This window comes from Eulemur rufifrons, chromosome 3 (assembly GCF_041146395.1).
Source record: "Eulemur rufifrons isolate Redbay chromosome 3, OSU_ERuf_1, whole genome shotgun sequence".
Taxonomy (NCBI): domain Eukaryota; kingdom Metazoa; phylum Chordata; class Mammalia; order Primates; family Lemuridae; genus Eulemur; species Eulemur rufifrons.
The window spans coordinates 71323421-71348346 of record NC_090985.1 but is presented as its reverse complement, the minus strand read 5'-3'; the positions used below and the strand labels follow the sequence as shown (position 1 = coordinate 71348346).

Sequence of the window (24926 nt, the reverse complement as noted above, 5' to 3'; positions counted from 1 at the left end):
CTTTTTCCCCAACAGTGGTTTGTTCCCTGAGCTTACTTGGGTCATCTGGCTGATTCATTGTTGCTATAAAAACAGAGCTGAGCAGGCTGTGTTGAAAGCCGCTGAAACCAGAGGAAACTAGTCACAAAAACCCTATCAGCTGATAGATTGCTTTTGCCGCCTGATAACTACTCACACTTTCCCTCCACACTGGTGCAAGTCTTCAGGGGAGACAGGACTACAGAGCTGTTTCAGTCTGAATTGGCTGCAGTCGCCTGCCCCATGCTTGAGTGCGCAGAGCTGTGCTTCAACGTGGACCACGGCTACCTGGAGGGCCTGGTTCGAGGATGCAAAGCCAGCCTCCTGACCCAGCAGGACTACATCAACCTGGCCCAGTGCGAGACCCTCGAAGGTAAGTGCAGCTTTTCTCACCCTTTAAAAAGAAAAAAAGGAAATAATGTCTCTCTCCAGAAGCTTGGAGAAGAAACCATAATCAAGAGACATGACTGTGGTGGGGCTAGCCCTGGATTCAAAAGTCCTGGCTTTGACCTCTGCCACGCCTGGGCAGGTGACCTGGGGCTCCAGGCCTCTGAGCCCCAGCGTCCTCATTTGGAAAGTGTGATGGTGATGCCTGGTTTGCTGAGTAGCGGGAAGAAATAAACGAGATAAGCACTCAGCAAGTGGAAATTATCTTCAAACCACAATGTTTAAAAAACCTTATCAAATATTCCACATCTGTAATAGTATTTTTATGATTAAAATCAGCTACACTTGCTCATTTTGAAACATACTTTTAAAAATCAGTGCTTTAAAACTTTAGAGTAAGGTGCTTTAACACTTTCAGATTATTCTAGAAAAAGCTAAGAATAAAACCTCCTACGAAAGATATTAGCAGGCACAAATAAACTAAAAAACCCTGTGAAGGTGACTTTGCAGGCTCCTCCAATAGGGCTAAAGAGTCCCAAGGCCACTTGTTTATGGTTCTAACCAACTGAAGCCGGAGTTGAGGCAGAACTGCCAAGTTGAGATAGACCCTGTTCCTCCATCAGCACTGGAAACAGCTAGAATCTTTCAGATGATAAGTTATTCTGTTGGCTACAAATAATCACAATATAATCTCAAGTCCTAAATCACTTCAGCATATTAAATTAGGAGTTTGGTGACTGGAGAATGTTCATCAAGTATAGAAAAAGTCAGTAAATTGAGGTAGAAAAAATTAAAGAACGCAGGGCAGACTAAGTGCATCTGAGAGAAGCCATTTGAATGAATTCTGTTTAATTTTTAGACAAGCTTTTAAATGAGCTAAGGAATGCAAATTTAAATGCAAGCAGCACGTAAAATATCCTCCTGATACCAACGAAATGGTTTAGCCAGCTCACAAAAGAATTCAGAGAGAAACCATAGGAGGCCATATCTAAAGCCATATAATAAATACTAGAAAATGAAAAGGTAAAAAAGATAAAAACCAGATCAAGGGTTTAAAGTTGCTGCCAAGGACCCTTTTGGCCAAAAAGTTCTGTTGAGGGAGGAGGAGAGAAAGGAGAAGGAAGGGAAGGGGTTAATAGATCTACCTCCTAAACATGCACTTGGCTGAAATTAGTATCTTCATTTTCTTTCTTTCTTTTCTTTTTTTTTTTTTTTTTTCTGGAAACAGAGTCTCATTCTGTCGCCCTGGGTAGAGTGCAGTGTCCTCATAGCTCACTGCAACCTCACACTCCTGGGCTCAAGGAATCCTCCTGCCTCAGCCTACCGAGTAGGTGGCACTACAGGTGTGTGCCACGATGCCCGGCTAATTTTTCTATTTTTAGTAGAGACGAGGTCTTACTCTCACTCAGGCTGGTCTCCAACTCCTAAGCTCAAGCAATCCTCCTACCTTGGCCTCCCAAAGTGCTAGGATTATTGATGTGTACCACCATGCCCAGCCGGTATCTTCATTTTCAATTTGGGAGTGAAGGAAGGTTTCAGACCCTCTGAAAGACTTCAAGAATGAAGCTACTTAGGAAATACACGTAAGCGCATACATACAGAATTCTTCATACCATGGCAGGGCCTCATGGACCGCCCAAAGCCACCCTGTCATGTGCACCATTGCTTTATGTGTCATTGTATCTCATGGTTTCTACCCTTCTCTCTTCCCAGTAGTTTTTTTTTTTCCTCCAACTATTCATTTCACAACTATGTTTGAATCTGTGTGCCAATCTACTGTTTGGAGACTCACAGAAATACCAAGTAGGAGTCATCAAAGCATGCTTAGGTTATCATGGCTGTGGAGAAGATAAATCTAACCAAAAATATCATGCCTTCGGTTAACAGTTGAGGACACTGAGGCTTAGAATGGCTGTCACCAACCTAACAGGCTGTTGGTGACAGAGGATAGAGCTACCTATGTCCCTTTTTCCACAAAAATATGCCACTGCCTCCTAAGTTTAAATACATGAATACATGAATAGGTCTGTGTTGAGTTGATGTCAGTTCCATTTTGATATAGAAAATAATAAGGACCACTCCACCTGATTATTTTATAGGTTATAGAGAAATAAATAGGTTACAAAGAGCAATGCAAATGTAGTATCTGCAACTATACTTAGAGAGACCCAGCTACCTTCTGAGCTAAATTTGGAGTTGAAAAGAAATTGAGGGCATTTCTTGGGGCAGAAGTTAAGGACTTAAAGATTTCTGTTTACTTTTGCACAAAATATGCACCATATAAATTATGAATAAAGAACAGTGTCGTTACAGTACTACATGTTGAAGCAGGTACTTTCTGTAAAAGAAAAGCTAGCCTGACAAAGATTGAATTGCTTTTATTCTTTTAAAGTCCTCTAGTCTTTCAAAGGAAAATGTTCTGATATCAACAAATTATTTTAAATCAACTTACAAGGAACACATAAGGTTTCGGGTAAGTTTAGAAGAGAGAAAATAAAGATTGTCCAGAAAAGCTTTGAAGAGTCTTAATATTAGTAATTGTGCTTAATTGTGTGCCTAACTGGGCAAGTATGGTGAGAAGTACTCATTTGTTCCAAGGCCTGCCCTTGACTAACTGTGACCTGATCCAGTCACTAGGACCCACTGTGACTCAGTCTTTCCTGGGTACAAAAGAAGAAAGTTCCCATTGCTTTGTCACTGGTATTGCTTTAAGGCTACATCCATAAAGAAACTTTAAGGGCTTTCAAAGTGACTTTGACCCAAAATAATAACTTTAAAGGAGCATAAAATATCCTTTAAAAAAATCATCACTGCTATTTTCATCAGAATTTTTTAAGATTACAAATAAGACTTCTGAAATTACAAATAAGACTTCAAATATTAATTTCACCATCTGAAAAGACAAGATGGTGAAATTAATACTTGAAGTTTAGTAATAAATGATCTTTTCTAAAGCATATGATGACAGTGTCCTTGGCTCTCAGGGTGTATGCAAGCACTCTGGCTTGAGTTTTTACTTTGTCCCCTTTGACACAATGTTTTTGGAAGGGAATAAAGAAAGCCAATTAAATCTCACTGACAATTATGTGCCTTTAAGGGACTTGAGCTTCGCTCCTTCTCCAACTATGCCTTCATGTAGGAATGAATTCAGTACCATATATTAAGCACTTTCTAGGTAGGGCCAAGAAAGTAAAGTTACGAATAAGACAGAGTCCCTGTCCTAAAAGGACTCCCACTCTGGAGATGAAAAATACTAGAAATAAGAAACCCCTAAGGAGGGCAACTGGGCAGCACCTACCAAAATTCCAAACGCATGCACACTTGGCCCGGGAATTCCGGGTCCCACAGACAGACTTGCACACAGTGAGGTGGCAGCTGCACAAGCTCTCCACGTAGCACAGTTTGGAATAACAAAAATGGAAGCAAATCAAACATCCCTCTGCAGGGAACGTTACAAAACATTCACTTAATGGAATATTGAATATTCTGCAGCTATAAAAAAAAAAAGAGCGTGAGGAAAAGCACGAGGAAGCACTCTAAGGATAGATATGGAAAGATCACCAAGCTATGTTAAGTGAGAAAAGCAAGAGGAAGAACCATGTGTGGCATGGTGCTCTTTAATAAAAAGGGGGGATAAATCCTAAAAATATATTTTCTATATGATTTTCTAGATACAAAATAAACTCTGAAAGGGTCCAAAAGAGACTAAAAATAGTAGTTTCCTGGGGCTAGGAATGAGTGGCAGGGGGTGGCAGGTGGGTGGGTGACAAGTATCGTGACTTGCACTGTTTCTCTCTATATATACCTATTACCTATTTTTAAATTTTAAAATAACATATAGGAGGCAGACTCTTATTTCAAAGACCTTTTCCTGTGTTCCCTTAGATATTATTTGTACCTCTAATTATAGCACCTACTTTTTCTGACTTGTATTAAAAATGCATATCCAATACTGTCACTTTCTCATCCAAAAACACATCAGTGGCTTCCATCAGGCAAGATAAATGTCACTCAGCTTAAAGAGGCTGATCTCTACCTTGTGAGCATTTCCTCAGAACCTTTCTGCCTTTCCTAAAGCCTTTCCTTCAATCACAAATTCTATTCTCCACCCCATCCGGTTGGCCTGGAGAATGCCCCTTCCCCCTTCAAGTCTCCATTCAAGCCACTTCCTCTATAAACTCTTTCCTGCTATATCTGTGGTGGGACATGGCTTTGTGCTCTATTGTACCTTGTAGTGGACCTAATCCTGTGGCGCATCTGTGACATTTGCGAAGATGTGTCACCCTGGGGCAGAAAATTTGTCTCCCTTGTCTTTCTAGCTCCAGAGACTAACACACAGACAGGGGCTTACCTGAAAGATGAATAAATGGATCTATTTCCTATCTATATGTCGGCCTTAGCTCCTTCAGGGCAGGAACTACGCCTTAAACTTGTCCCTGTCCTACCTCCCCAAGCCTAAGTAAGACTGTGTTTTGCACATAGTAAGAATCTGAAAAGTCACATTAGCGATGTCTACATGTTTGGGTTCACTTCCTGGCCCTTCCACCTCCTGGGTCTGGGATGTTAAACAAGCTGATTAACCTTTAGTTGGGCGCTTTCTTATCTGCTACTGGCCTAAGTCCCAGGATCAAAAATATCTGAGGATGTTTTGTAAACTGTAAGCCTTAAGTATTCCTGGAATATGCCCCTGAACTGCAGTGTATATATAACAAGAACTAGTTTTCCCTCTTCTGCTAGACTTTGGAATGCCTGAAATAGTTCTTCCCGTTTCATCGTCTTAGTTAATGACATTTGGTATCTGACTCTATTTACATAGTTGACTCCATTCTCCTTCAGAGAACACCAGATTTGAAAATATTTATGCTGGTAAATAAGAATCAAAATGAGGAGTTTCCACCCTGGTTACATCCACTGAGCTACAGAGTGAAGTGCTATGTGACCACTGGTATATTGCTCCCAGATTTCAATCACAAATTAGATCTAATATGTGAGACTCATCTATGTGATGAAAATTGTATTAGGTGCTTGTGGAGACGTTAAAAAGAGTAAGACATTATTCACTACTTAATTATCTAGTTGAAAGGATATGATAAACAAGTAAAAATAAATATTATAAATTCAAAGTACAAAAATGATTCAAACCTGTAGGTAGCAGATATGCTTGAAAATGAACCAAATCCTGAATGATAACAAGTAGAGAAAAGGCCAATAAGACGGTGTTTTGGGTGGAGAAGGGGGGAGATGACAAGATATTCTAGGCAGGCAGAGAAAACTGATGAATTACAGAAGGGAAAAAATAAAAGCATACGGATGCGGAATCAACCAGTTTGGCTGTAATACTAGAATAACTGCAGATAAGGCTGGAATTTACATTGGGAAAAAATCTGAAGGGTTTTGAAGGTTTGGTTAGGAAGTTTCAAGACATTGAAGCTGACATTGAATGAAGACAAGAGACATGTCTGAGTCTATAGTCAAATACTTGCCAGCGTGCAAAACAGGAACAAGTTACTTCTCTGAGACTCAGTTTCTTCATCTATGAAATGGGGATTATTGTTAAGGTTAAAAGATTATGTATATTATAACCATTCTGTCTGTGGTAAAACACTCTACAGATCTTATGAAAGTTGTTTTTTATCTGCCTAAAACTTGTCAGTGGCTCCAAGCTACTGGTAGAAGCATTAAAGAATCAAATAATTCCAAGGGAAGATTAAACTTGAGGCAGGGAGCCGAAGAGGAGAAATGAGCCTGGGAAAATGGATTTAGAGATTGCCGCAGTAATCGGAGTGTTAGATGATCATTCTAAATCGGGGAGTAGAGAGTGGAAATCAGGGAAGAAACAGAGATGATTTGGAGTAATTAAGTGCCAAAGAGGACTTTGAGATTTCAACACCGTAAGAATAGCAATTAATTAGCAAAAATGGAGACAGAAGTGTCTGGTTTTGTAGACACATGTGTATTTACTGAAAATCTGAATAATTATAAGATCTTGTGGTAGATTCCGATATGTTGGTTGAGAAAATTCTGGCTTAGAGAATAAAAGCCAAAGTCCTTAGCCAACTGAATCCATTTATTTTGGAGGTGGGTGGGTACAAGTGAAAAGAAAAAATTTATATTTTGGTAGAGGCTTTTCTAAGCTTTTCTTCACCTACCTCCGTCATCTTGTTTAATCCTCACAACCTGCAAACATAGACTCTACGTTCATTTTGCAGATGAGGAAACTGGGTTCAGCAAAGTCAGATAACCTCCCTAAGTTCGGCCCCAGCAGAGTGTGAGGAAAGGCTTCAGGGGGCTGCTTGGGTAGCACCTGGACAGGTACCTCTGAAGGCTCTTCCTCAACATAACCTACATGGAGCATGAAAGGTCTGGACATTCACTTTTATAGAGAGGCCCAAACAGGAAGCTGCACAGAAAAAAAGAATTGTCTAAAAATGATCTCTCAACGAATTAATAGAAGACAACCATGAAGTCTCAGTTCCTCGTCCCGACTGATTCACTAGCCAAGTGATCTCTGATAACTCCCTTTGCCCACTGACTGCAACCCACAGAGCACACATTTTTGCATTATGACTCTGAACACACATTCAGACACGCATTTACACTACTCTGTGATATACTCTCATATTTGTTAAAATAGCATAATGTATTTCTTTTATTTTATTGCTACGTGGGACCTATTAAATTGATCTAGTCCGCAGTGATCCCACAGTTTAGAAAACATTCCATTTCCTCATTTTAATAAAAAAGAAAAAACACCACTACCTCTTTGGATAAAAAAGTAATGTAATTTTCCCAAGTGTGCTCTGTAGGCGGCCTATTGTTTTTTTAGTGGCTTGGGAGGTTCTGTACCATACTCTTCTCAAAGAAATCATTTGAATTAATGTACTAGCAGCTTTCAGTTCCTACGGTAAGAAGCCTATTTATTGGAAATTTATTTGACCATGAAGTCCTATTACTCACATACCTATTTAGATAAGATAAGCATTTAAGGAAATGCCAGAAAAAAATTAAGTGAGCCCATTTTGAAAATTATGAAACCATGAGCACTATAGTTATGGCAGTCTATCATTATCTCAGAGAAAACATTTCAGATCCTCAGATTTTCTTCGAATCTGAATGCAAGTGTTTCTTGGATGATTTTGGTGCTAGGGAAGTAGAGTTCGTTCTATTCCATTGGCCTCTTCACCAACTATGGTATTGTAAGATTCCTACAGGGTATGAAATACTGGAGACATTTAATTTCAGAATCTCCCTGGCAGCTGAAAGGTTTGAAAGTTATTTAAGCTTAAAAGAAACATATGTCACATGAGCAAAATATCATGGTTTTTAAAGAAATACCATTTGTGTCACTTGTGTTGGCAAATATTCCTTGGTGCTGAGAATGCAAACTGTCAAATTGCATAAAAATCTGCACTGCCAAAATAAAAGCCAAACAAGGCATGGCAACAAAGTAGAATTGTTTTAAGTTAATTAAGTAAGTAATTGAGCAAATAAATTCTGCAGTCAGATAAAGAGCATTTCTGCTGGAAAATCCACTCCAGACATTGAGAAAGAATGCCTGCACCCCGAATCTAGGCCACTTAAGAACCACACTGTGCCTAATTGCAGATCCACCCTCCCCCCAGCTATCAGAGTAATCAATTCATAGAGCACAATGGCCTATTATCCTTGGGATAAGATTTCATACCAAGCCCTCCTTGGGATAACCCTGCTTACTTCTTTGGCTTCCATTCTTACTTCTTTTCTACCACCTGTTTTTTTTTTGTTTTTTTTTTTTAAGTCAGTGTCTCACTCTGTTGCCCGGGCTAGAGTGCTGTGAGGTCAGCCTAGCTCACAGCAACCTCAAACTCCTGGGCTCAAGTGATCCTCCTGCCTCAGCCTCCCAAGTAGCTGGGACTACAGGCATGCTCCACCACACCCAGCTAATTTTTTCTATTTTTAGTAGAGATGAAGTCTCGCTCTTGCTCAGGCTGGTCTCGAACTCCTGACCTCAAGCGATCCTCCCGCCTCGGCCTCCCAGAGTGCTAGGATTACAGGCGTGAGCCACTGCACCCAACTGATCTACCACCTTTTTTAAAAATTACTAAAAAAAAATTGTATATATTTATCATGTACAACATGATGTTTTAAAATACGTACACATTGTAGTGACGTCTGAAACTAAGGCTGTTGAGGCAGAAATAATTGGATAACTGTTTATTGGCAGCCGATGTGAGGGTGGACCACAATGTTAGGTGTCTTCCAGAGTCTGTTACAAGTTGGAAGGCTTTCATGGGAAAAGTTACAATCATTGGCTACAGATGATGACATAGAGGCTAAAATGTTCTACCTGCAAGATAAGACAATCGGTAAAACTTCATGATTCAGAAACAAATCAGCAAAATTTTCTGATTCAGAGACAATTCGGTGTTCTTTAAAGTGTCAGTAAGTTATATATTAATTAATACATCGACAGTTTGAGGGTCACACGGTAAGATTCTCTACTCAGGGACAAGATGCAAGCCATGAATCCCAAGACCTTCCCCAGGAGGGTTAATTTGGAAGCCTGCCAGATGGGACCTGTAGGTTATCATGGAATGGCTCGACCAACTGAATTAACATGTGTATTACCTTACATACTTATTTTTTTTGTGGTGAGAACACAAAATCTACTCTCATTTGTCTTTCAGCCTGGCTTATTTCACTTAACATTATGACCTCTAGGCTCATCTGCGTTGTCACAAATGACAGGGTTATCCATGTTGGCACAAATGACAGGATTTCCTTCTTTGTAAAGGATGAATAGTGTTCCATTGTGTATTTATACCACATTTTCTTTGTCCGTTCATCCATTGATGGGCATTTAGGTTGATTCCATCTCTTGGCTACTGTGAATAATGTTGCAGTACACATGGGCGTGCAGATACCTCTTTGATACACCGATTTCATTTCCTTCAGATACATACCCAGTAGTGGGATTGCTGGATCATATGGTAGCTCTATTTTTAATTTCCTTCTCTCCCACTTAATGCTTCAGCAGCACTGAACTGCTTTGAACTTCCTGCACACACCATCCCTGTGCTGATTCATGGAGCGCCTCCCTGCACTCTTCCTCCTCCTCCACTCTTACATAGCACTTTAAGGCTCATCTCTGGCTTAACCTTCTGCAAGAAACTTCCCTACACTTCTTGCTCCCGTCCCTATGGATCTAGGTCTTATTTTCTGTGTTCCCACAAAGCAGGACTTCATCTTAGCACACTACTTGAATTATCTGTTTGCGGTTGCCTCCTCCCCCACTAGTTTGTGAGTTTCTTAAGGATGAGGAATATAATATGTCTAGTCTATCTTTGGGTCTCCTGTAGGTGACAGCACATACTAGATGCTTAATAAATGTTTGGATGATATATTTATACATAGATAGTGTAACTTCCTTTTTGGGTTAACATACTTAAGACTGTATGGTATCTTGTAATTCGTGTCATGCCAGAGGTATTATGAAAGTACTTTGAAATTCAGATGAGTGAGATTGAATAATTCTGCCTGAGAGAATTAAGGCTTTACAGAACTGAACTGGCTGGCAATAAAATGAGGTTTTAAGTAACTTTGAAGTCATTTAAACCTGGTTTTGAATCACAGTTTACCTATAAGATCTTGAGCAAGTTATTAACGTCTCTGAGCTTTGGTGTTCTTATCTGTACAAGGACATAAAAATCATTCCTACCTCATACGATTGCCACGAGTATTAAATGAGATAATACAAGCTTAGTACAATAGCTGGCACATAATTAGCACTCAATCACTTGTAACTACTCTTTTAATGTTATAACCTGACCTTGAAGGGTACATTGTAATGAACAAATGTGAAAAGGGGTTGGGGAGCATTAACAGAAATATGGCTGGTAGAAAACACATGGTTTGCTCAGGAGGAAGTGACAACAGATGCAGCTGGAACTCAATTCAATCCAATTGTCTGGCAACTAAAACCATTGACATTTAAAGGATGCATGGCATGGTCTGGTGGAAGTGATGTTGGATTTTAAGAGTAAGGAGACTCATCTCCTAGTGCAAGCTCAACTGTTACATAACTCCATTGTTCAGCCCCACTGAGCTTCAATTTCTTCATCTGTAATAAAAGGTGTTGCAATATAGCAGCGATGGCTGCCCATTCTACCCCCATACTATGGGTAGTTATTACTAATAAATTTCTTCTTCCCATCAAGTTGGGGTAGAGTCTTAGTATCCTTCTCAATGGTTTCCCAAACAGCTATATCCAAATAACTAAAACTGTTTTGGGTAAAACCTATTTGCCATCTCTGAACTAGTGTTTGTTATTATTATTATTATTTGAACCTTGTTAAATAATACCAGATTTCTTAGGCAATCGAAAATTTTGTGGTGTGCTGAAATATCCATATTCATGTTGAATTTTTCATTGCTTTAGAAATCAACACTGAAGTCTAAATTCTATATAGGCCTTATACTAAAGTCTAATAAGTTATGTTTGTACCATAAAGTTACTATAAATTCAGTTAATGTTGAAAAAGCTATTCATGCATGCTCAAAATTTAACCTGATTTGGGGTTTCATTTTATTTCAGATCTGAAAATTCATCTCCAGACCACTGATTATGGCAACTTCTTGGCCAATCAAACAAATCCTCTTACTGTTTCCAAAATTGACACCGAGATGAGAAAAAGATTATGCAGAGAATTCGACTATTTCCGGAATAACTCCCTGGAGCCCCTCAGCACATTTTTCACCTACATGACGTAAGTGATGATCTATTAAGCCCCAAGATGCTTGTGCAAATGACCCCTAACAGTTACAGGTGGGATATTAGGCCAAAGTGATATTTAAAACCTTTTCCATTGTTTGTAAGGTTCAATATGTTCAACTTTTAGGAACAAATAAGCCCAGAGAGCCACATTTTCACATTAGAAAATAGATTTTATTTATTTATAAACATGATTATGTAGGTAGTAGTGACCTCCATCTAAAGCAATATTTTCAGTTTTCACTTTAAAAATAATATGTGGTGCTGGTGCTTGAGGTATTAGTACTGAAGATCACTTGTGAAGTGAGGTTGCAATATCACAAATTATTCTTAAGGTTACATCTACCTCCCCTGATTCAGTAACAGTATAAGTAGCACCTGTCAAAGTCGTATGTATGTGTTTTATTTTTATCCATCACCAGTGGTTCTAATCTTGCAAGGCATGGGCTCCTCATTCTAAAAAATGTTTCAAATCCTACATAATAATAAATTGTATTTTTATTATGCCAATTAATAAATTGCATTTAGTGCTCAAATGGACCATTTGAAATAGCTTTGTGCCTCTCCAGTTCTCCTAACTGAAAAACTGGAAGCAAAGGTCCAATAGACGAGCCATGTGCTATGTAGATAAAATTCAGATGCATAGTACAAAGTTACGAAGACTAGGTCCAAGTCCTAGACTGGGGCCTGGCACCCAGGCACTCAATGTATTTGTGGAAAGAAGCTAACAATGAAGAAAATGCTGGGTTGAATAAGCCAAAAATTAGTCAAAAAGGGAACAAAAGAACAGGACTTCTTGTCAAATTCTGTGCTCAGCCCTAAAGATAGAAAATTAGAGAAATGTGTGAATAAAAGACACTGTGCATTGGGATGTGGGAAAGCAGGGCTTTGGGAGATGACTTAGAGTTTTTAGAGGCAGGTTCCAAAAGAATAAGAGAAAGGCTGGACAAAGAGGTGAAGAGGCGCCTTCTGAAAGCACAGTTTCAGCTTCAGTCTGAGTTTAGTGACCTGTAAAATGACGATGACACCTCAAGGACCAGGGAGTGAAAAGAATCGGCTTATCTGACCAGAAAGACACTCTCTTGGGCCTTCTATTCCTTCTTCCATCCTTCCATTTCTAAATCATCCATTCTTCCATTATACAAATAACAATGGTTCTGCCCTTGAGTAGGGAACAAGAGAATGGAACTAAGAATTTCCTGATGTGGCTGCTGAGCTGAACAAAGCTAGATGGACTCCAACTGCTACACATGACTTTACATTGAGGGGAAAATAATATGCCAGTCAGCAAGATTTCTCACACTGCAGCTGATATTTCTTGGAATCTAAATATGGCAACCAGTTGGATATGACAAAGTCATAACATGTAACCAAAATGTTTGTAACCCCATAATATCCTGAAATAAAAAAAATAAATAAATAATAAATTTAAAAAATGTATGAGGAAGATAAGACTTGCTATTTGAGTACAGCATTTCTCAAGCCGGATTCAAAGTACAATAGTTTAATTTTAAATTATGATTAAAAATGCCTGAAGACTCTGCAAAAGCAAAAAATAAAGGATGACATACAAAATAAATAAATAAATAAATAAATATGGCAACCAGGAAACACTCCATGGGAACAGAGCTGCATTCCCAGGCCATTGGCACAGAGGAAAATCATTGTAAACTTTCTATTATTGATAGTGGGCAAGACCAGAAGTAAAGGAAGCCCCTTCTGTTTGGGATTTTGTCTCACATCATGCCATTTGAGGAGCAACTTTACTGAAGGAATATCTTTAAGAAAAAAAGAAAAATGATTAAGGGACATGATTATAATCTTCCAAGAGTTTGGAAAAGCATAAAATAAAAATATTCCTCTATTCTACATACCTCCTTCTTTCCCAGCCAGTTCCTCTCCCAAAAGTAACTGCTTCTCAGTTTCTTAGGTGCTTTTCCAGAAAAATATTTATGCTTATGTGTCTCTATTGATACACACTCTCTCCACCCCCATATTTCATATGTATAAAAGTGGAATCATATTCCTTCTGTACTTTTCCCCCACTTAATATTTCTTAGAAATATCCTTGTGAACGCCATTCCTTTCAGACAACTGCATAGATTGTGTGTTTTGTATGCCATGACTCCATTTATCGATCATCTATAGGCAAATAACGAAATTATTTTTATTTTTTTCCATTACAAGAAATTTTGCAATTAGCTTATTTGTATGCAGGTCTTGAATTTCTAAGCTCAATTTTTAGCAGTGGAAGTGGTGAGTCAAAGGAATGTACATTTTTTATTTTGGTAAATATCGCCAAGTTTTTGTCAACAGAGGTAGCACCAATTTGCACCCCCAGAACAGATCATGAAAGGGGCTGTGTCCTTACATCATTGCCAACATTGGATATTCTCTTTCTAATTTTTGCTGGTCCAATAAGCTAAAAAATGGTATCTCTTTGCTTCAATTTATATCCCTTTATGAGCAAAATTGATTATTTCATTTTTATTATTTTTGTGTATTTGCTACTTGATCAAATTGCCTATTTTTATTGGAGTTTTCAGCATTTTTAACTGATTTGTAAAGGCTATTTGTAGAATAAGAAAGTTAGCCTTTCATAGTATATGTTGCAAAACTATTTTCTTAGTTTAATATAATTTAATTTCTATAATGTTTTTGGTTTTGTTTCTTTTTGTAGAAAAATTGAACATTTTTTAACATAGCAAGATTTCATCATAAACATTGAATGTTTTTAATTAGCTACAATCATCAGTGCTTTCATTTATTGGCTCCCAGTTATTCTATTGTACCCTGCTTAGAAAGACCTTCTTTGCTCCAAAGTCATAAATAAATTCACTTGTCTTTTCTCCCATTCATTTGTTGCTATTGATGTTGTTTTATTTTTTACATTTAAGACTTTGGTTCAGCTTAAAATTTATTTTGGTGCAAAGAATGAGACCAGAGATGTAGCTCAAGTTATTTTTCCTAATAGCTCTCTAGTTGTTCCTGTACCATTTCCATAAATAAACAAGAGGAATGACCACAGTTGAAGAAAGGAATTGTTGATATACCTGAGGCACGTGGTTAGTGCCAATGTTCCTTGTTTGCCATAAACAGTCCTATCAGCACTGTGGGTTAGGATTGTTCTGTCCATTTTATTTACATACAAGACACAGATGCTGATATTTTCTCAGAATTCACAAATGTACCAAATATGCAGTTAAGCAGGGATAAAGGTTAGGCATGAACTTGGATCTTACTCAGTCCAGGGCATCTAGAAAGTCTTCCCAGAAAGACTGACATGGTTGCTGAGCCTGGAAATGGGGTAGAATTTGATGATGCGGAAGAAGGCTCAGCATCTGGGGCTGAAGACTGTAGATGGGAAGGGTACCACATGCGTGAGTAACAGGTCATTTTGGCTCCAGTGGGATGTGCTGAAAAGGATGGAGAGAAATGGAAAAGGGAGGCTGGAGAAGCAAACGCCAGCCAGATTATGGAAAGTCTTCAATGCCAGGCTAAGAAGTTGGGCTTTATCACATCAGAGTATTTTTCAAGTATGTGTGTTTGTTTTACTGTGTAGGTATTTTTCCTTGAAAATAAAAATCTTAAGAAGAAACTTAAAATGTAAAAGAGATGAAAGAAGAAGCCAGGTTTGTTCGCCGAATTCTTTCCCCCTCCCCATAATGGTTAAGGTGAATCAGAAAGTGCTAGGGCTTTGGACTGAGCTGTATCCAAGTTCATGTCTAATCCTCAATGGCTGCACAAGAGAGAGGCTTTGCAAACAGTGATGTCTCCTGCAAAAATATCTGACATGGATAATTATGGAGACATTAAACATTCCTGAGCTGAAGGACAAAATGGCTCTAATTGTGTGGAAGTAGAAATGATAATCAAAATACTACACAACACTTACAGAATATTACTATATGCCAGGGACTCTCAGCTTGTAAAGCTTGTAAAGCTAAGTGCTTTACAAACATTATCACATTTAATCCTCCCAACATGTCTTACTCAATTCCTGTCATCACCATCCTAAGGATGAGGAAACTAAACCTTAAATGCAATAATTTGCCCATGTCACAGATCTAACAAATGAAGGAGTCATGATTTGAAATAAATGTGAGCAGAAGACTTTATAAAATTATTTTGCTCAGATTTTAGTTGAGTTCAGAAAATCTGACCATGGTGATGACAGAAGTCAGCCCAATTTTAACTGAGTCAGAAAGCTGGCAAATTTTGTACATGGAGGTTGGGAAACAAATCTCACATAAGGGAAATTTGCCCAAAATACACTGGAACATCCTCTAGTTCTAAGAATGACTGGGAGTCATTTGGTTAATGGTTTCTCTTATGTGATGATCCCACCGATTTTCCTAATCATAGGATCTTAGAGCTGGAAGGAGCCGTAGCATTAATTAAGAAAGCATCCCTATTTCACAACAAACTACCATGACAAAATATACTGTTTAAAATTCCAAATATCTTTAGCCATTATCAATGTTTAAAAAGTATATACAAGAATACAGATAGTCACAAAGCCCTGGGCAGAATGTCAATGCAAAATTGGAATTGGAAAGGTAGTTTTGGTAGTATTAGTATTGTTACTAAAGGACACATTTTAATTTATCTGTTCTCTCTATTTGCTGTACACTCTTTGAGCTAGTTCTTTTAGTATCTCTGTCTGAACTTACTAGTACATAATGGGCATTGAATATTTGTTGAATCAACATACAATCCTGTATTTATCAACACCTTACACAGAGCCAGAAAAATATTTTCTGAGAACTCAACATTTTATATTTTATATAGCACTTGAAAATTGGTTATTTATTAACCAATATGTTAGGAGTAAAAACTGAATGTCACACCTGCAGATACATTTTGTGAGGCCAGCTCAGTTTTTAAAAAACTCAAACTTCAAAAAAATACATTTTGCCAGGGCTTGCATTCTTCAATCAGCCACAGTCTCCAGCACCCCTTATTGCCTTGCAAGCTTCATATATTTAGGATACTTACCAGATCCCTGAAGATATTTACTCTGACATAGATGTTTTACCTGTATCTCTACACAAGAACCCTGCAAAACGGGTGTTTATATCTCCATTTTTAAATTAGAGAAACTGAAGGTTAATAAATTAATGAATCTTTCAAAGTAAAAGAAAGTAAGAGATTTGAAAGAGACTCCATTCCAGGTCCATCAGTCTAGAAAGCTAGTAGTCTTGCCACTGCCCTGGTAGTTTACAACAATGCAAGTAAGTCAGAAATATCTGTTGGTCTTCAAAAAATATGCATATTCCTAACCCCTACTCTGGGAGGAGATTCTAATCTAACTGACCTTGGAGGGGGGCCCAACTGTATTTTGAAAGGCATGTAGGTTATTCTGATGTGCATCTTTGATTGAAAATGTCCCATCATGGTCTTGACTTTATCACTTGGAAGTCACTGTCACAAATACTTTCATGAGTTTCTCTCAACAGTTATCTACACAGATAGCATTATCTCCCTGTCAGAGACCAGATAGCCCAACTGCACCAAATCCTAGGTCTTCTGAATCTCAATCCCTGCTTTGTTCCGTAGTAGTGTGTGTCTTGTCAGCCCTGGCAGCATCCAGCTGCTCTCTGCAGAGCTTAGAGATTTATTATAATAACAAAAGGTGTACAAATGGGAAAGGTGCCCCACAGTTTTGAAGCCATTTTTCTTATTTCTCTTCCAGAATATTTTCCAAAGTCAAGTGTCTATCAAGCACCCATTAACTTCCATCAAACAGAATTACTTCTTGTCCTATTAGGAAATGCCCAGGGTGACATTATCAAAATGAGTGAATCAATCCTAATAAAGGCCGTCTAAGTTTAAGTTGGTGTAATAAATACAATCTTGAGCATTGCACATTTTATGTGAGATAATTACTGTACATGTGAAACTTGTTTTGAAAGTCTGGAATGGATATTTTTAAATACTTAATAGCAGAAAGATCTGGAGGTTTTGTACACTATAATTATACACAGTTGTGTGAAACAAAAGAATGAATCTAATAGCATTTTAATGAAGAGACTAAAAGAGACTGTCTAATATAGGCCTGGGTTGTTTTATTTTTTCTTTATTTCTACCCAACATTTTCCAGCAGCATTTCAAGTTCTTATCTCTTTCAAAATTTGTCATCTTTTTAAAATAATCTCTCAAGCATTCAAAGAATCCCACCTCAGGGGCTATAAAATTTCTGAATATAGGATGACCGAGGAAATATAATCTTCAGTACTTGCACAGTAATCTTTAACCTAAGATTACTGAGAATCTGAGGTTAAGGACCACACAGTGAAGAAGTTTTTAGATTCATTCATGATGGCTAATCAAAGTTTTTTATTACCCCAATGATGCATCATAAATCATCTACAGACTTTGCACTGTGCTGTACATTAAGATGCTGTACACCTTAGTTTGTCTTGAAAGGTTTCTCAGGATAGAGGAGTTTTAGTGTTGAAACCAGACAAGTCCTCAGCAAACCAGATGAGTTGATCACTCTCCCACTCGATAATCAAAAAATGAATAACATAACTCTAGTTTGCTAAGAGCTTACCTTTTAATGAAGCAAGCAGATGTGTCCACAAACAATGAAAAAATAAGACAGAATTAACAGTTATAATAGAGGCTTGAACATTCAATGAGAGGAGCCTGGAGGATTGGAGCAACTAATTCTGACTGTAAAAGATTTTGCAGAGAAAGTAGAATGTGAGCCAGTAGTTAAAATGGGCACAGGTTGAAGGGATAAGTGAAGCATGAAAGGGTTTTGTATTTGGAGATGACAAGTCATCTCAGATGGCGCTGGAATATAGACAGTAGCAGGAGGAACAAGGACTGGGGAGAGAGAGAGTAAAGAACTTGGTCAGGTTAAGGGCTTTGACCCTAAGTCTAAGTAAAATTCAATAAAGGAAGGCTTTCAGAAAGGGCGCTACCGCTGGCATGCTTCTCATGTGCTGCAAGTGTAAGGCGAGGAGTTTTTCCCAGGGGCTGGCAGTGTGATGGCGTGGTTGAGCACTTCTGCCCCTCTGGCTGTGTGGCCAAAGGCAGTTTAACCTCTAAGCATTAATTTCTCATCCAGCCAATGGGAGAGAACTTCTTCTTAGGATTATTGTGTATATAGTGCTTGTTCAGTAATTGGCAATTACTATCATTATACTTATTTCCTGGGACTTAAAAATAAAGTGCCCAAGTCCTTGTAGGTAGTAAGTAGACAACCTAAGATGTGTTGTCAGGTCACTCCAAATAGCATTCCAAAGTGCTATTGCTTTTTCTTTTTTGTTTATTTGTTTGTTTTTACCTTTTAATGCCTCTGCCTTGCAAAGTGAATAGACTGATCTGATGTATATTTTAGGGAGATGAGTCTGTTGCTATTACAAAAGATGCTTTGAAAGGATGGGACTCAAAGCGAAGAAACCATGGAGGAAGCTATTTTAAAAGTTCAGACTGGAGCTACCAACAATAGAGATAGGAAGGAGCAGACAGTGGTTAGATACATTTGGGAGGTAGACTTACAGAATTTAGTATCTGGGTTTATGACGAGTAAGAGAAAGCAGGCAACGATTCCTGGGAATTCTAAGTTAAGGGAAGAGAGAATTTGCAACTAAGATAAAGGATTTTATTTTTATTTCTATTAAAAAAAGAATAGGAAGCCCACTGTAAATTAGAAAACATTGTAGAAATAAATACATCAAACCAGGTGTGGTGGCTCACACCTTTTTTTTTTTTTTTTTAAGCAGACTCTTGATCCTTGCTCTATCACCTGAGCTAGAGCATGGTGGCATCGGCCTAGCTCACTGCAACCTCAAACTCCTGGGCTCAAGGGATCCTCCTGCCTCAGCCTCCCTGAGTTGCTGGGACTACAGGTGTGCACCATTACACTCGGCTAATTTTTTTCTATTTTTTAGTAGAGACGGGGTCTCACTCTTGCTCAGGCTGGTCTGAAACTCCTAAACTCAAGCAATCCTCCCACCTTGGCCTCCCAAAGTGCTAGGATTACAGGCGTGAGCCACCAAGCCTGGCTGCTCACACCTGTTGATCCCAGCATTTTTGGAGACCAAGGTAGGAGGATGGCTTGAGGCCATGAGTTTGAGACCAGCCTGGGCAACATGGCGAGACCCTATCTCTACAAAACATTTTTTAAAAACTAGTCAAGTGTGGTGGCACATGCCTGTAGTCCCACCTACTTGGGAGGCTGAGGCAGGAGGATCACCTGAACCCAGGAGGTCAAGGTTGCAGTGAGCTATGATCACTCCACTGCACTGCAGCCTGGGTGACAGAGTGAGACCTTGTCAAAGAGAAAAGAAAGGAAGGAAGGAAGGGAGGGAGGGAGGAAGGAAGTAAGGAAAAGAAATCACCCTAATCTCACCATCATTTGACATATTTCTATAATCTTTCTATACGTTTTTAAAGAACTAAAATCACTGTCAGTTGAATTTTCAATCTTAATTTTTCTATATCTCCTATCAGCATTTTTCCCATATGAAAAAATTTTCTAACATATTTTGGAATGATTATATAGCCCTCCATTTGGTTATGGACATTTTAGATGTGTGGAGTTCTGTGTCTCCCTTACCTCAAACTCTGCCTGGTATTCAATGTGTTAAATTCTGATTTCAACATTCATATTCCAAATAATAAGAGATTGACTTTTTTGACACCACTATGCATTTGTGATTCTGAGTCTCTGGCCATACGAGTTCTTCTACAGTCTTAAAGACTGCACTGTCTTAAAGGTTTTATATTCAGAGATTCAGTGGGAGAGCAGTGCAGGGCAAACATGTCTCAACTGTACTTGCTGATAAGGCCTTCAGTGTTTAAGACTCTCAAGGACTTTGTGAATTAAAAAACCACTGGTGCTATTCTGCAAAAGTAATACTTGGCCTATCTGTAACTGAGTGATAGTCATTTAATCAGCATAACGTTTATTAAGTGACTGCTATGAGTGAAGGCTTTTGCTAGACTCTAAGATTAGAAATGAATTAACTTTGTTCTCTAACCAGTGGAAGAGTTCCTAAGGTACAGATTCCAAGGCTATGCTTCTAAAAACTATGATTTAGTAAGTCCTGGGATGTGGTCTATGAATCTGCTCTTTTAAAAGTTCTCCAAGTGACTCCGATGCAGGTGAGAAACTCTCATAACCAAGAAGTAGACTCTGACCTGGGTCTATAATATACCAGCTGTGGGACCTTGGAAAAAGTCCCTTAGTAACGCAAAGTCTTGGTTTTTCTCATCTGTAATAGAGAAACAGTAATTATATACAATATAGAGCTGTGGCTTTAATTTAAAAACAAAAGCAGCTACATGTTTTGTGAGGCATGGTGCAAATAAAAATACAGGGCTCCTTGTTAAGAAATATTCAATGACTTCAAAAGAACCACAGCAGAGACTCGAACCAAGCATGGGACCCTGTTTGACTACATAGCTCACACACCCCTGAAACTGGCTGATTGAAAAGATGTATATTTATATGAAATGTAAATATATCCACACATACATACACATGCTCGAAGAATGTAGCCAACTTAATTTGTGTATTTGAGTATAATGTTCACCTGTGAGAATGAGAAAAGGTTGCATGAAGGAGGTGATGTCCAAGCTAAGACTTGGGCTGTGTCTGTACGTGGATGAGGCTGGGCCCAGGCGAATTCAGCAGAGAACAGAAAGCGCAGATTCAACCAGTACTGCTGTTGGGGTGCTGATGCCACGAGACGTCAGCAAAATTAGTGGTTGAGGTTTGAGGATGTTAGGCAACGGATGTGAAGGAGCTCAGGATGCCTTTGCCACAACAGTTCTTCTCTGAGATACAAATGAAGACCAAGATGCCCATGTTCTTTCCTTTGCGCTTTGGCAACTTTCTGGCTAGGCACCAATTGACCACCAGAGGGAGGGATTGAGCCCAGTAGCCTGTTTTCCAAATTGTACTCCTTCCCCAACGATTGCTTAGTTTAAAAAAGATTTGAGTCTGTCTCAGAATTTCAGGGTGGACGCTGAAATCCACCCTGGTACTGATGATATCCGTTGCCCTAGTTTTGTTTTATTGTATCTTGTTTATTTTTTCAATTGAAAAGAAGCACCTGTGTGTTTAAAAAAGAGTTTTTTATTAAAACTTATTTAGTACTCACCACAAGCTCACTTCTATAATCACTTTACACATATTAAACTCATTTAATTCTCACAACAACCCTATAGGGTGGCATTAATATTATTGGATTTTTAGAAAAAAGTAAACAGATTGAGTAAAGACTATAATTTAGTACCCATGTCCCAGACCTCAGAGATAATCACTCATAAATTTGATGCATATCGTTCCAAATTTTTTCTATGTCAAAAATGTTTCATATATGTGCATATGTTTATATGTAAGCACAAATATAAATGTACATAGTTGGTCTTATTGTTTGCTTTAGAACAGTGAGATCATATTATATGTATTGTCTACAATTTGTCTTTTTTAATGTAATGTATTATGAATTTTTCACATGAGTACATCCAGATATATCTTATTTAATGAATACATTGTATCCCATTGTGTTGGGTGTACCATAATTTATTTAACTTTTCACCTCTTGTCCATCTAGATTGTTTCATTTCTTTGCTGTTTCAAATAATACAGCAACAGAGGTCATTGAACATGTACCTTTGCTTTCTTGTTCCAGATTCTTTAGGATGGATTCCCAGAAATGAAATTGCTTTGTCAGAGGAAATGTAGGTTTTAGATTTTGATAGGTATTAGCAGATTGCTCTCTAATACTCCCACAATGTTTGAAAGTCTTGTTTCTCTCCTGTCCTCTCAGCAGTGTTTTTTTTTTTTCCTTTCTTTGACAGAAAAAATAAGACTCTTCAAAACCTGTTTGCCTGGCGTTTTGAACATAATAAAGATGAGATCTACTCACCACTGTTCTTGACCATGTGGAGAGCAGGCTATGATAAACACTCACAGCATGTGTAACCCACCTCACTGGCAAGAAGAATCACTCTATTGGTATTTTTCCGTGGGTTACCAGAATATTCACATGGATGGCTAGAGAAGGGGCAACAGTGGAACAATCTCTCTATTATTATAACTCTCTTGGAGGAAAAATTATTCTTTAAAAAAAGCAAGAAATAGGCAGCTATGACTCCTAGAAAGAGAACTAAGGTAAGGTACCAGGGAGCCAGTTACTTCCTTCACTTCTGTTTACCCAATGAGTTAACATATGTGAACAGAGAGGAAAAACTTACTCATCAATTGAAAAATGATCATTGTGTCTCTATTCTGTGCAAAGTGTAGGATTTAGGCCTCTTGGAGGCCATGGAAAATTGTATTCAAGATGGTCCTGTCTTCAAGGATATATTATAATTGATAAAGATGGGTATGAATTGTTTTCAAATAACTATATTTGAAATGAACATGTAAAATGACTTAAGAGCACACAGCTGAATGTGGCAGAATTAGTACTGGAATCCAGGTGTTATGTCATACTAAATATACAATTAATAGTTGTTCATCACTGCTACTGCCAATGTATATTGAAAATTAATTTTGCCAGATGTGGTGACTCACGCCCGTAATCCCAGTACTCTGGGAGGCCGAGGTGGGAGGATCATTTCAGCCCAAGAGCCTGAGACCAGCCTGGCCAACATAGTGAGACCCCATCCTTACAAAAAAAATAAAAAAAAATTATCCAGGCATGGTGGTGCACACCTGTAGTCCCAGCTACTATGGAGGCTGAGGCAGAAGGATTCCTTAAGCCCAGGAATTCAAAGTTACTGTGAGCTGTGATTGGGCCACTGCACTCCAGCCTGGGTGACAGAGGTGGACCCTATCTCTTAGAAAAAAAAAAAAAATTTAAAAAGGAAATTTCACCTCAGGATAAATATAAATACAAAAATTTAGAAAGAAAAAAGACATCACTTCTAGATGGAGACATTTTAAAAGCTTAAGGAAAAGTGTGGTATTATTTGAATATGACTTTCAAGGATGAGAAGGATTTAGCAACTTGTGGGGAAGGGAAACTTCTTACATCTAGAGAAGTGTAGGAAGAAAGACATCAATGTAGAAAAGGACAAATAAATTTGAGAATTCTTTTTTTTTTTTTTTTTTTTTAGCTGTGGGTTTACTCAAGAAAAGTTTGAGGAATTCTTAATCCAAACAGTTAGGTTAGAACAAGATTGTAGAGAATCTTAAATACTAAAGAGTTTTCTTAAAATTCCAGAGCTACCAAGGGCTTGGGAAATGCACAGCAATCAGCATTCTTTTTCCAAAATATGCTATCATAGGCAATGCTGACTTCTGACTAATTTTTCAGTATTTTATTTTGCTAGAAGGAAAAATGAGTGTGACAGCAAAACTGTTTTTTCTAGTTATTCTAATTCTCACTTCCTCTATTTGAAAAAGGGAAGCTCCAGAGAAGTAAGAAATGTCTTCAAAAATGTCAAATTTCAAGAGAGAGAGAAGAATGTTTATGGGGATATTCTAAATCTCAGCAGACTATTTAGCAAATCAGGCAAAATGGTAGGGCTAGCCTCACATGAGCATATGTGGTTACTGTTGGATTGAACAAATCCAGGGCATAACAGAGATGTTTACCAATGTAACCAAGGAAAACTTTCATTTGAAAATTAATACATTGGAAAATACTTGCAACATGGCCCTTGTTGTCCATGTCACAATAAGTAACGTCAGGCTTGTTAAAAGTGGATCACCAGCTTTCATTAAGGTGATTCATTGAGGAATGAAATAATTTACAAAAAGTGCACCAAATACATTTCACACACACATCCCAATCCTTTTCATGAACAAAGACCCCTAAAAATGCATTCTATGTCTCTATTCCTGTGTATTCCATATGTACAAGTGTGACCTAGCCAACATATCACATAGTTCTGGTCACCTAAAACAGAATCCTTGCCCTTGAGAACACATGATTACATGTTGCAGCTGAATAGATGCTGATCGGGCCTCCCAGGTAGAAAGGAACCTGTAGAAATCTTAGTCATGATGCTTTTAGACAATGCATCTATTGTAATCACCATGTTATTTGCTATTCAATCAGGATCAAAGGAAGAAGTGTAGATTGAGTCACGAAGTGCCTCCATCTAACAAAGGGGTTCAGGCCTTTTTATATAGAGAAGCTGTTATCGTTTGTGACAACCACTTGGCAAGCATTGCTTTGAGATTAAAGATTGCATTCCCAAAGAGATACCATTGAGCTTTTTGAAGTTCAGCTATCTTGAAACAACATATAAAATAATGACCACACAAAAACAACTCTCGGGTTACAAAATATAAAACAAGATCGTAACAGGCTTTATAAAATAGGTATAAACCAGACTTGGGAGCTAATAACTCAAAGTAACACGATTTATTGTCTTGTGGAGGTTCCAGCCTTCCCAATGACTGTACCTCTTAGCTTCTTCCCATCACACCACACCTGACATGATAACCTCTTATTGTCTAAGAGCAACAGGTAAATTTAGAAAAGGTTCTTTTAGCTAGAACTAACTGTAAAACTACAGAGATGTAGAAAAGTTCAGGCTTAATAAAAGACTGTAAACATTGCAAATTTTTTCCGTTAGAGATTATGTGGTTTACAATTTTCTGCGTCCATTTCAGCAAAATCCAGTTTATAGGAAAATATCTTCTTTTAAGAGTGCATGGTCCTCCATTTCCATGCAAGGCACTCTTCCAGTGCTTTCATATCTATTGCTAATCCTGATGCCAACCATTCAAAGTTGAATAAATATTTCCATTTTATTTCTTTAGTTTTTTAATTTTTAATTATTATGAGTA

At 38.1% G+C, this 24926-nt stretch overlaps 1 protein-coding gene across 1 annotated transcript in view; it reads left to right on the top strand.

The window, feature by feature from the left end:
• The first annotated feature begins 261 nt into the window (after positions 1 to 261).
• The window catches only part of ATP6V0D2 (ATPase H+ transporting V0 subunit d2), a 44468-nt gene continuing 19803 nt past the window's right edge, over positions 262 to 24926 (top strand). The window contains exons 1-2 of the mRNA XM_069466263.1: positions 262 to 391; positions 10979 to 11150. Coding sequence (XP_069322364.1) covers positions 262 to 391; positions 10979 to 11150 — 302 coding nt within the window. The remainder of the gene's footprint in view (positions 392 to 10978; positions 11151 to 24926) is intronic.